Source organism: Arachis duranensis, chromosome 9 (assembly GCF_000817695.3).
Source record: "Arachis duranensis cultivar V14167 chromosome 9, aradu.V14167.gnm2.J7QH, whole genome shotgun sequence".
In the NCBI taxonomy this organism is placed as follows: domain Eukaryota; kingdom Viridiplantae; phylum Streptophyta; class Magnoliopsida; order Fabales; family Fabaceae; genus Arachis; species Arachis duranensis.
This window is the reverse complement of record NC_029780.3, coordinates 116,446,976-116,459,243: the sequence shown is the minus strand read 5'-3', so window position 1 is coordinate 116,459,243 and position 12,268 is coordinate 116,446,976. Positions and strand designations below refer to the sequence as shown.

The window sequence follows — 12,268 nt, the reverse complement described above, 5'->3', positions numbered from 1 at the left end:
GATATCTCATGCCCCACGTTTCGTACATGGATGACCTTGGAAGGTTCAGCCATTGTTTGCAAACCTATAAAACAAAGGAAAAGAAAAGAAAAGAATTACAAATAAACTTCATCACTATTCTTTTACTATTTATGTATAGATAGCACTACAACACAAGATTTCTCTAGTTCTAAACTAATTTAAAAGCAAGCAATTAGAATAAAAGTTAGCATTTGGCACGCAGGAAAATTTCTCATTCTGAACTACACCCCCACAAAACAGCTGGTTTGAGAAAGAAAGAAAGAAAGAAAGAAAGAAAGAAAAGAAAAGAAGTATCTTCAATTCAAAAAGCTTTGCAAAACCGAATTGCTCGTTGATCAAGTTGCCAATGAATCATAATAATGTGCTAACTGATAAAAGTGCGGGGCTTTCGCATACCAGGGTGCAAATCGAAAAAGAACAAAAAAAATCTAATTTGTAATCTAGTTAGTAGTGAATGAAACTCGCATACCCACACCAATTGAGACCTGAATCTAGGAGAGCATGTATAGCAGAAAAGTGCAGTGAATAAAATCGCGAAAAAAAAAGAGGGAATCTCAAGAATCCAGCTCAGACACCCAAAAGTTGGCACGAATCGTGACGTATCAGCACACGAAGCACACAGCAAATTCCTTTCCTAAACCACACAGAGAGAGAGAAAGAGAGAGAGAGAAGTTACCTGAGCGTGGAGTGAGAGAGAGAGAGAGAGAGAAGGAGGAAGAGGAAGAGAGAGAAAATAAGAGTTAAAAAGAGGTGTTAGTGTGGCACATGATACTCAATTAATGTTGCCCTACCTTATGTTTCTATCTAGCCATTTTATTTTGTAAGATAAGATAATAATCAAATAATAAACTTAGTTGAATTATAAGGTTTCCCAATTTGAAGATTTGGTCAGTTTTTGGTATCATACCGAGTGCACACTCATGACTCATCCACTTAAACTTTCATCCAATATACTTCCCTTTTCAGTTTGAGCCTTTCATGCTTTCATAGCCAACAGTTTAGTCAACCAAAATATCCAATTTTAATTTCTTTTCATTTTATTATTTTAAGCTTTTCTTTCTTTTTTTCAAATTAAATGCTATATTATACATTTATATTCACACATTCTCAAATTAATGGGATTTTAGTTATGTATAGTTATTAAGAAATGAAGGGCAAATTATTAAAATAAAAGATTTGAGCTTTAAATTTATTGACTTTTGCATATTGGATACGAAAATGCATTTTTTCACTAAACTATGTAAATTGCGAGAGTAGTCCCACAGATTCTAAATGAACGTAAACTATTACATGCCTCTAGTGGTTTACATTGAAACTCGAAATAGCCAAAAACCGCTGTAGAGGTCTCGCAGTTTATGTGTAAGTATGAAATATGCATAAACCGTAACAGGGGTCCAACGGTTTATGCTTGCATCAAATTTGCCTATATATACTAACCAAGAGGGAGTGGTGTGACGTAGAAAGTCATTTTCACACTTTCACAAATAGATAGCGAGGAGAATTTTTTTTGTTCTAGTCCACTGCTCTGGTAAAATAAAAAAAAAAATAAAAGACACGGTGTTAAGTTCACTGATAAAAAATCGGTGAGTGTTTTTATCCGTTCCACAAATATTTTGTTAAAGCTAAAGATGAGCATATTGCAAAAGGCGGAGTTGTGTGGGGGTCAAGTAGGCGAAGAAGGTGTTCTACAATATTCCGATTGCAGTTGTGTCAACTGGTGTGTAGTATGAAACATTTGTGATAGGGTTGGATGAAGACATGCAGGTTTTGTTTCATTGTCGGCGCAGTTTTCCGAAGGTGAGAATACACAAGTTGTATGCCAAATTGGAAGATGGTGTCGACAATTTCGGGGCATCAGTGTCGAATCCTCAGTCGACAACGGTGGGGGGGTGCTTTTACTTCGATGCCTGTCGTTGCACCTGGTTGTCTGTTGGCTGAACCACCATTTGTTCCAGCAGGTTAGCTCAATCACCTGGTTTGATTCTTGGTCCTTCAGGTGATGGTGAGCCAGATCATGTTGAAAATGCAATGCGAGAGGATGATTCGGACGATGAGTCAGATCACATATTAGGGAACAATGAGGAGGGTACTCCTAGGAACCTAGCGGCACGTCAGGGGTCATCCAGTTCTAGGTCCTAACAACAACCGCCACATTTCTTGACGTTGAACTTGGAAGCAATCGGCCAATAACCGGACATAGCTCCCACCTTCGGAGGCTAAGAATTACACGAGGAAAATCCTTCTGAGAAATTTCAGATTGCCCAATCTTTTCAGACTAAGGAGTAAACTGTGTTGAGTGTTAAGGATTATAGCATCCGCTGTAGAGTTCAGTATTGGGTGATGGAGTCAGATCATCTGAAGTATCATGGGAGATGCAAGGAGTTTGGAAACGGCTGCACGTGGATAATTTGTATCACACTTCAGCAGCGTAAAGGTAATTGGGAGGTTAGAAGGTACAACGGAACTCACACTTGCTTGGCTACTTCGATTTTGAGTGACCACCGACAGCTCGATCACCACGTCATTTGTGCAAGGATCTTTTCGTTGGTTAGGGCGGATGCAGCGGTTAGGATAAAGGTGTTGCAAGAAGTTACTGAGGCACCCTATGGATTCAGGCCTAGTTATAGGAAGGTGTGGATGGCAAAACAGAAGGCAGTTGCACAGATCTACGGAGATTGGGAAAAGTCATATGCCGAGTTGCCCCGTTAGATCTTTGGGGTGCAAGCCACGATGGAGGGAACTGTGGCATTATTGAAGACTTCTTCGGTACGTGTAGGTGATTAGGTTGATGAGTCTACAGAGTACTTTCCTCATCTTTTCTGGACATTTCCTCCATGCATTGAGGTATTTAGACATTTCAAGTCACTAGTAAGCGTTGACGAGACTCATTTATATGGAAAGTGTGGTGGGACTTTACTTCTGGCTATCGCACAAGATGGAAACTCGAATATCTTGCATGTTGCCTTTGCACTTGTGGAAGGGGAGAATGCGGAGCCCTGGGTTTTTTTCTTATCCCGCTTGCGTCAACATGTGACCCCACAAGAAGGCATTCTTGTGATATATGCGTATATGCGTATGATGTCCTCAGTAGCATCCTCCAGCAGCACCCTGAATCTATCATGGAACCAGGTGAAGTTGACTGTAAACTGCTTTACCTTATTCGGCAGGGAAGCTCGCCAAATAGTTCTGGAAACCACTCACAAGTGGGTTTGCCATCATCCATCAGCCTCTCAAAATCTGTAAGGCACCCAGATACAGATAAACCATCCACGGGTAGCCACAGCTGGTATGTAACATCCTACAGCGTGATGGTGCACTCCCCGAATGACATATGAAAGGTGTGCGTCTCAAAACGCCACCTCTCAATGAATGCGCTGACTAGGGGCTCATCCAACCAGAACCACCTTGTGTTGAGCCTCACCAGGTAGTACAAACTAGTCCTCTTCAGATAGGGTATGATCCTGTCATGCAGAGGCATATTTTGTTGCCTCCGGATACTATAAATACACCTACTTGGCTGTAGCATGTGAGAGAAATAAGCAAACCAAATAAAATTCCATCACTAACAAGTTTAATCTATAGATTATAACTGGAAATAGATACTAAACTTATAATTTTAAATTAAATTTAATAAAACTTAAATATAAAACTCAAATATTTAATTTAAAATAATCAAACCCTAAACTTATAATTTTAAAATTTAAATCTTAAATTTAAAACCCTAAACTACAAAACGTATAATTTTAAAGTTTAAGAACGTAAAATACAACCGCTACATTCTATTTACAAAATTTAATCTTTAAACTCTAAACAACTAAAACTATAATATTCGAATTTAAACGTACATATTTAAAACCTAAAATTTTAAGTCTTAGTTTTTAAATACGATACTTAATCAACAACCCTACAAGCCTTATAATTTGAATCCTATATCTCAACTAGAAGAGGATCATCATTTCGAGTTTCAATGTAAACCGTTAGAGGAGGTGTAGCGGTTTACGTTTATTTGGAATCCGTGGGACCCCTCTCGCAATTTACATAATTTAGTGAAAAAGTGCATTTCCGTATCCAATATGCAAAAGTTGTATTTCGATAAATTTAAAGTCCAAATATTTTATTTTAAAAATTTTCTCAGAAATAAATATCATTAAACACCTAAAAAATTGAGAACTAAATCTTGTTAATTACAATATATTTTTCCCACTTGAAAGTGTAGATGTTATCTTTTGAGAAACATACATTCATTCGCACGGCATTTATTTTGAGAATGAGAAAATTATTACAAAAATGAAGGGAAAGATTTGCATAGAGTTGTTTTCCTGTAAAATTGATAATTTAGAATTGTTAAATGATGATTTAGTCAAAGGTAAATACTAAATCAGTACTTGAAAAATTCTGACACTGACAAAATAGTACCTGACTTTTGTTATTGACAAAATAGTTCTTAAATGATTTTAAAATATGACAAACGTGTTCCTAAACTCATTAGAGCACATCTTCGATGAGAATACTTCTGAGCTGGCCATCGTATTTTGTTGAGATGGCAACCTTGTTAATGTATAATACCTAGGTAAAATTTTTAATTAATTAATTCAATTCACGTTGAAAAATCTCTCTAACCCTATTCTCCCATTTCCATTTTCCCAATGTACTCTCTCGCTTTCATTCTAAAATAGCACCTCAACCTCCACTACTGTCCTATGCTCCACCACCTCCACCAGCCATCACTTCTATAGCCACCTCCATATGCTCTTCCAACAGTATCATACCCTACACCACCTTCACCGCCACTTCTGTCACCTCCTCCATAGCCAGTGCTATGTTCTCTACAAGCACCACTATATCCTCCACCAGAACCACCTCCATAACTAATGTCATGCTCTCCACTAGCACCACCATTACAGTCTTCTCCTGGTCCTCCTCCTTTACTGCCTCCATAATAACTAGATACGCAATAAAATATCTTTAATGCTATTGTTTCTTTGGACGTCGAAAGAGAGAAGGGAAGAAATGGTGAGAAAATAGGGGTAAAACAGAGAGAGAGAGAGAGAGAGAGAGAGAGAGCAGAGATCTGAGAGATGGAGAGCAGAGTAGAGAAAGGAGATGAGGATAGGGTTTAGATCTATGTAATTTTTTTTCCAGGTTGGATTTCGATTTAATTAATTAAAAATTCCACCTCAGCATTGTTCTCACTAGAGATGTGTTTCCGCGAATTGAAGGATACACTTGTCAATTTTTAATTTCTTTCAAGTACCATTTTGTCGATAACGTCTTTCAGGTACCATTTTATCAGCGCCAGAATCTTTCCGGTACTGATTTGGTATTTAACTCTTTAGTCAAATTATCTAATGATTCACAAATATCAAATTCACATGAAGGCAACTACATGTGAGTTTTCACCAAAAATAAATTAACACAATGAATAAAAGATACGTTTATATTTTATAGAGTAAAGTACTAAATTGGTCCCTTATGTTTGGGCCTAATTCTGTTTTGGTCCCTAAAATTTAAAGTGTCCTATTTGCATCAAAAAAAGTTTCATTTAGCTTCAATATAGTTTTGTCGTTAAGTTAATGTTAAATAATTAACGAAACTCAGCTTTAGATATGAAAAACTTATATAACCAAACTTTTCGGTTGTCGAGGGAGTTTCCTGCGGTAGAGGTGACAATGGCCTTGTTCTCGTTGCCACCAGTGAACTTTCCTGCGAAAAGTGAGTTCTCGACAATGTTCTCCATGTGCTTTGAACCAAGGTCAATGGCTCGTGGTGATGCATCTATTGTCGATCCTGTGCCTCTCGAGTTTGTACTTCTTTTTCAGGGAAAGACGTTATGTTTTGGTGGAACGGTGAGGTTAATTATTTAATATTGACTTTGTAGTGGGACTACATTGAAACTAATGAAACTTTTTTTGATTCAAATAGGACACTTTAAACTTTAGGGATCAAAATAGGATTGGACCCAAATATAGGGGGACCAATTTAGTACTTTACCTATTTTATAAATGAACAAATCTAATAATGTGGAATATATATAGGTAAAAAAAGTAAATAATATAAAAATATTAATAATTTTTATTTTAGGTAAATTGTTGATGGTCATTGTTGTTGGGCTATTGTAGGAAGCTCTCGACCACAAAAAAAGAATCAAGTAAGAGAACATAACATGGGAAGACCCATATCCAACTCAACTTTAAAGTAATAAGATAATGTGTCTCTCATTTTATAAACTTCTCACTCTTTCTTGTTTTCTTCAATGTATGACTAATTCATTACACTCCTCACACTTGCTACTTAACAATTTTACATAACAGTGTGTTTGGTTATTGTCTTCAAAAGATAGAGACATAGACACAAAGATACATGAACGCTTGGCGATAATAGTCATATGTCTACCTAATTCAAAAGTCAAATTTATCCTCAAATCAGAATAACCTCAACACCACCACTATCATCACCAATTTCTACCATCACTATCATCACTACTGAACTCTCAATCTTATTTCAAATAAATAAAATTAACAATTCCAATTTAAATATCACTTAAACAATTCAAATTAAAAAACAAAGAAAATTAAAAGAAAGGTAGAAACAGATCTAAAATTAGAGATGGTGAAGGTTTGTTGACGCATCGGAGGAGAAACAAATGATGAGAAAAAATGCCGGTGATGGCAAAGGGTGATGCGGAGGCAAACTACAGTGTTGGACGACCTTCTTCGTGTCCGCAGTTACTGCGGCGTTCGGCAGAGAGATGGTGATGCCAGATAGAGAGAGAGAGAGGATAAACACAAAGTGCTTTGGAAGCATAACTACTTGATGAATTTGGGATGGTGGAGAATGAGGATGAAATATATTTGGAGAGGAGGAGTTGAGATGCAGTAACAATGGAGGTTAGAGGAGGGAGAGAGAAGAGAAAAAAGAACGTTAACGTGAGTTGGATAATTTTGAAATTTTGATTTGTGTCTCAAGCCAAATATCTGTGTCTCTTCATTTTGGCCAGACACAAAATACATGTTTTCTATGGATAGTCATGTGTAACCGTGTCTCTCTTGAATTTGTGTCTTACAAAATAAAAAGTGCACATGTGTTGTTGTGTGTGTCTCTTATATACACGGACACCATCCAAATACAGTGTAAGATCTTGGGGTAAACTTCCAAAATGCATCCAAATTATTTTGTCGTCGACAAAGATACTCCCAAATTTTATTATCAACAAAAATGTTTTCAAATTATTTAAAAAGATGACAAAAATGTTTATTTACGTAAATTTGGACGTTCTATATTATCAGAAAAGAATGATGTACTAAATAGAACTTTTTATACAATAAGTGAAACTCTAACATTAACAAGTAAGTTAGGTCACGCTTTTCCATTAATAAAACAAGCTTTGATCACAATTGGTCATTTTTTACACGTTTTACAATTATTTAAGAATATTTTTATTGATAACAAAATCCAAAAACACTTTTGTCTCAAGACCATAGCTTTAGTAAGAGTTGGTCCACCTAGGAAGTGAATCCTCTCTAATAAAAAAAAAATTGGATAAAAAATTGGATGGTATCCAGTGTTAAATTTAACCCTTTATTATTTTCTCTCATTTATTTTTTGTTTCACTTATAGAATTAAAAGTGAGAAATCACACTTTATTTTCTTAAGAGTTAAAAAACTGAAGAGAATCTATTTTTGTCCACCTAATGTCCTAATCAACCTGTCACTCAATTTTTTTTTAAATTTGAATTAATTACTTGAGTTCAAAATTAGTATGCATGAGATTAAGTTTAAACTGCATTGCTTCCAATGTACCAAAAGAAAAGGCAGTATAAAAAGTTTACAGTGGTAAACGCATATTTTTTAATTTTTTTATATGTCTGGAAAAGGCTTGTAAGAGAAACGAACAAATTAACAACGGGACAACATACGACTAATTTAAGAATGATACTACATACCTTCCTTTTAGATTTGTGTCAACATCTTGGATTTTATATTTTGTATATTGGAAAATTTAATTCACATGAAACTTTTTGTTGTACAGGATTCAAATTTAACTTCCAATCTAGAGCATCTCAATTATTTGGCTAATTGTAGAGCATTGTTAAAATAACTAAAGCGTCTTTTGGAATTGAAAGGTGATTATACATAAACAAAACTAACATTAGTAAGTAGCAAACAGGCAAATCAACATGTAAAACAATTTTTGACAAATCAGAAAGATACAACATGAAGTTTATATTTAACCTTTTAGAGCCTGAATAAAAAATTACCCTTTTACATAGTGGTTAAGATTGAAAAACCAGCCTTCAAGGCTCTTCAAACATTTCGACTTTAAACAAAATCTAACATTAAATATCGACTTAGATGGGACAATCAAAGCTACTAAAAATATAATCAAACTATTAAAATTGCAAGTACAAACCATAAAATAACCAAAATTTGGAGTACCGTCTCTGCTTTGAAACAATAGTTTGGCCAAAATGAGGAACTCACATAGCAAAGGATCCACGAATTACAAATATGAGAATAAAACACTACAAAGTTTATGAAAGATAGTAAGGCAAAATATAAATCTAACTTGGAAGCATTTCCATCCATTCAGCATAATTATGCCTTGAGGCGTCCAAAGAACTTTTGCTTCTCTTGTGTTGTCTGGAAGCGACCATGTCCAAACTTTGAGGAGGTGTCGATGAACTTGAGCTTGATCTCCTCCAGGGCAACACGGGAAGTCTGCTTGAGGAGGGATTGGCGCAATGTAAGAACCCTTTTCTTTGGACCAATTGTGCAACCCTTGACCATGAGATAATCATCCTTAACAATACCGTAGTGCGGGAAGCCACCCATGGGGGTAATGTCCTTATCAGTTCTGCCACAGAAACAAAGTCAATTGGTTATGGTTTCAACTTTAATAATTTTATGTATACCACAACAGATTAAGAAAACAGAAAAGTCACTCACCTGTCAAACTCGGTATCACCAGTGTGAGACTCAGTTCCAGCTTTGCCAAGCTTGTAAATCTTCTTGTTCAACTCAGTTCTGTGGTGGTATCCGTTCTGACCAGCCCTGGCAACAGTGAAGGATACCCTAGCAGGATGCCAAGCACCAATACAAGCCACCTTCCTCAAACCCCTGTGAGTCTTGCGGGGAAGACGAGTCACACCCCAACGGGTCACAACACCTTCATAACCCTTACCTTTTGTGACACCAATGATGTCAATCATCTCATCCTTCTGGAACACAGCATCAATAGGAACCTGTTTCTCAAAGAAACCATAGGCAAAGTCCACCTTCTGGGCAATAGTGCCACCGTTGACTTGGATCTCCATGATATGGGCCTTCTTCTGCTTCAAACCCTTCATTTTTCTGATCTGGAAAAATAAAAAAGTCACGTGTTAATAATATATCTAAGATCAAATCAGTTAAAAACCATGATTATGGATTTGGACATCAATCAACAAAATACTATTTCAAAATACAAGGAATATCATGTACCAAAGTATTTGCCAAACAATAATTATAAGCATTCAGTACAGATGATATATTGCAGAATTCAAAACAATTGGTTAAGCATTTAACCAAAATGTGTTTTATCCTACTATCTTCAATGCATTCTATTCCTAATAACAAAAAAAGGGACCATAAAGAGATTAGAAACAATGAGAGTCAGAAATCTCGTGTGGAAAGTGCTGCTCATTGCACCAAATTCCTTGGTACTGCATTAGCACAGGAGTTCATCATTCTCATTCCAAAAAGGAAACAAATGGCAGTTGATAATATATACACTTGTGAATGCATGTGTATTCATACATCTGACTAAATAAAGACACTTAATAAAGAAAATTATTTATTACTTTGAGATGGGTCATCAAGTACCTGAGTGTGAGCCAAAACACGGACTACGGTTGCATACTTCTTGATCTTCTCAAGCTGTGATTCAATGCTCTTCTTTCCATCTTCAGATTCATACTGCTTTGAGTACTTGGTGAATGCCTTCTTCTTGGACTTGCACCAGTTCTTGTAAAACCTACGCTTGATCTCCTCACTCAAATGCTGAGCCCATACAGTGTTCAAGGTCCTCAGACCCCTTGGAGTTTTCACATAACCCACAACTCCGACGATAACCATTGGAGGGGTCTCGATAATTGTAACGGGCTCACAAGTCTCCTTCTTGTGAAGCTCTGATGTTAAAATAAACAAGTCAAAATATTTGAAAAAAAGGAAATCATAATGATAAATAGCAACCACATAAATGAAGGTTTTATACAGCTGATTGGATTGCAGGGAAACAATAATAGCAAAGTTCAATCATAAATTCATAATTTAACAAAAACAAGTGAGAAAAACCAAAATAAATTAAAAAAATAGACATGCTTAATGGTTTGGCAACTGCTCAAATTTTTTTACGATACAAGGTAGGACAGAAAACACTTTTCCAAACAATAGATATCTCAAGAAACAGTCTTCTCAATAATTTGAGAAACTATAATATAACCAGAAACCCTGATTTTTATACAAGCACAAATACTCATTTAATCTTTCAGCAGCTATAAACCTGGTGAACCATTTCACCAATAACAATTAAGAAAATGGACCATGCCCTGCTATGTAGCATGAAACACGAGTAAATAAGTGACTCACTGGATCCTGGTTTCTCGACCTCTCGAACAATGTGGGTCATACCAGCCTTGTAACCCAAGAAAGCAGTAAGCTTGGGTGATTTTGATGGATCATCCTTGGGGAATGCCTTCACTGCATGAATCAAATTATAAAAAAGTGAAAACCATTAACACCAGCAAATGTAGAATACAACCCATCTTCTCAAACGAATTGACAAACTAACATAACAATACATCATCCAAATATTCTTATCGAAAAAAATGGCCATAACCATGACAAGTAATATATATAAATGAGTTCAAGAAAAACATATCCAGGGTAACAGATCGTGGAATTTCATATTCAGAATATCATTATACAACAATTTGAGAAACAAAAAAATACCTTTTCCTCTGTGACGAGCAGCACGCTTCCTCGGGAGAAATCCCAGAGAACCGTGTCTTGGGTGCTCGAACTTCCTGTGAGACATCCTTCACCTCCTTCAAGATCAACAACACAAACACATGTCAAAATGAAGGTAATTTAGCTGGGAAATGAGAACCAAAAAAAAATTGAAAAACCTCAACTATTTCAATGAAACAATCATGAAACAATCATGAAACAAGTCATTCACATGGTTATCTACTACTGCCAGAGAGAAGGAACAATAATGCGGAATGGAGGTGAGAAGAGGAAGAGAGAGAAGAGAGAACCTGCAGCGGCGAGAGTGGTGTGCCAAGCTGAAAAGCAATGAGGGCTAAAACCCTAGCGCCTTTGCGTCGTTATATAACGTCAACTTCTTTAACAATAATTTTTAAGCCTAATTTTTATGGGCCGGATCCATATTTCATTCAGTTTTGGGCCTCACATGAATTATTTTACACGATTATATTTACAATGCAAAAAAAAATTCCGGTTAAAAATTTAAAATCCATTATTTACTAACTTAGGAAGAACTACACTTCATTGGGACATAATATTCATTAACACTCGTTCATTAAGCATGTCTGTCCAACCGTCTTAATAAAACCTAAAAAAATTTTTTTAGACATGTTTGTACATACTTAAATACCATCATGTGTTTGCGTGCTCAATCTTATTCTTAATATGTATTTTTAAAATAAATTTAAAAATAATATATATTGTTATTTATTAAAACAAAAAATATTTTAATATTTTATATAATTAAAATAAGACGTTAAAAATAATTAAAAAATTAATTTATATTTTAATATTAATAAAATATCAAAATTCCCAGTGTCATATGGTGTCTCTGTGTCAGTGTCCATGCATCATAAGTACTAACATATTGGGTTGAAACAAATATTTTATAAGGACTAACAAATTTTCGGGAGTTCGAATCCTGCCTTGTGCATGCAGCATCCCATTAGCTAGGAGACCCTTAAATGGAACTCACATATGCGAAGAATTAGTCCTTGGCCTGTCAAGTTGGGGAATATCCTGGGGAAAAAAAATTTGGAAAAGTATAGTAGACAATGAAAATGCTAAAAAATATGAACAATGGATATGTCAGGATGTTGTTGAGTCTACAGCGAAATTTTGACTTCTAATAGATACAAAGTAATATGAAATTGAACACTACTCACAATAATGTACTCGTTATATATTTTGTAAAGAGGAAAAATAATATGAAAGATTTCTT

At 35.6% G+C, this 12,268-nt stretch overlaps 4 protein-coding genes across 4 annotated transcripts in view; 1 reads left to right on the top strand and 3 right to left on the bottom strand.

Moving 5' to 3' along the window:
- The window catches only part of LOC107467840 (polypyrimidine tract-binding protein homolog 3), a 5,372-nt gene extending 4,554 nt beyond the window's left edge, over positions 1 to 818 (bottom strand). The window contains exons 1-2 of the mRNA XM_016087049.3: positions 698 to 818; positions 1 to 64 (exon numbers count right to left, since the gene is read on the bottom strand). Of these exons, the coding sequence (XP_015942535.1) occupies positions 1 to 53 (53 nt within the window). The 5' untranslated portion in view covers positions 54 to 64; positions 698 to 818. The remainder of the gene's footprint in view (positions 65 to 697) is intronic.
- An 831-nt stretch (positions 819 to 1,649) lies between these two features.
- Positions 1,650 to 2,730, top strand: LOC107467749 (uncharacterized). The gene is made up of 4 exons (XM_016086926.1): positions 1,650 to 1,701; positions 1,766 to 1,910; positions 1,980 to 2,153; positions 2,346 to 2,730. The coding sequence occupies exons 1-4, from the start codon at positions 1,650 to 1,652 to the stop codon at positions 2,728 to 2,730; spliced, it is 756 nt and encodes a 251-aa protein (XP_015942412.1).
- Positions 2,731 to 4,711: 1,981 nt separating this feature from the next.
- LOC107467750 (glycine-rich cell wall structural protein 1.8-like) lies at positions 4,712 to 5,758 on the bottom strand. Its single transcript, XM_016086927.1, has 2 exons — positions 5,646 to 5,758; positions 4,712 to 4,964 (listed from the first exon to the last, which is right to left on the bottom strand). Exons 1-2 carry the CDS (start codon positions 5,756 to 5,758, stop codon positions 4,712 to 4,714), a joined length of 366 nt encoding a protein of 121 aa, XP_015942413.1.
- Positions 5,759 to 8,389: 2,631 nt separating this feature from the next.
- On the bottom strand, positions 8,390 to 11,389 carry LOC107467834 (60S ribosomal protein L3-1). The gene is made up of 6 exons (XM_016087042.3): positions 11,319 to 11,389; positions 11,011 to 11,105; positions 10,648 to 10,758; positions 9,883 to 10,187; positions 8,968 to 9,377; positions 8,390 to 8,875 (listed from the first exon to the last, which is right to left on the bottom strand). Exons 2-6 carry the CDS (start codon positions 11,093 to 11,095, stop codon positions 8,617 to 8,619), a joined length of 1,170 nt encoding a protein of 389 aa, XP_015942528.1. The 5' UTR covers positions 11,096 to 11,105; positions 11,319 to 11,389; the 3' UTR covers positions 8,390 to 8,616.
- Between the last annotated feature and the right edge of the window lie 879 nt (positions 11,390 to 12,268).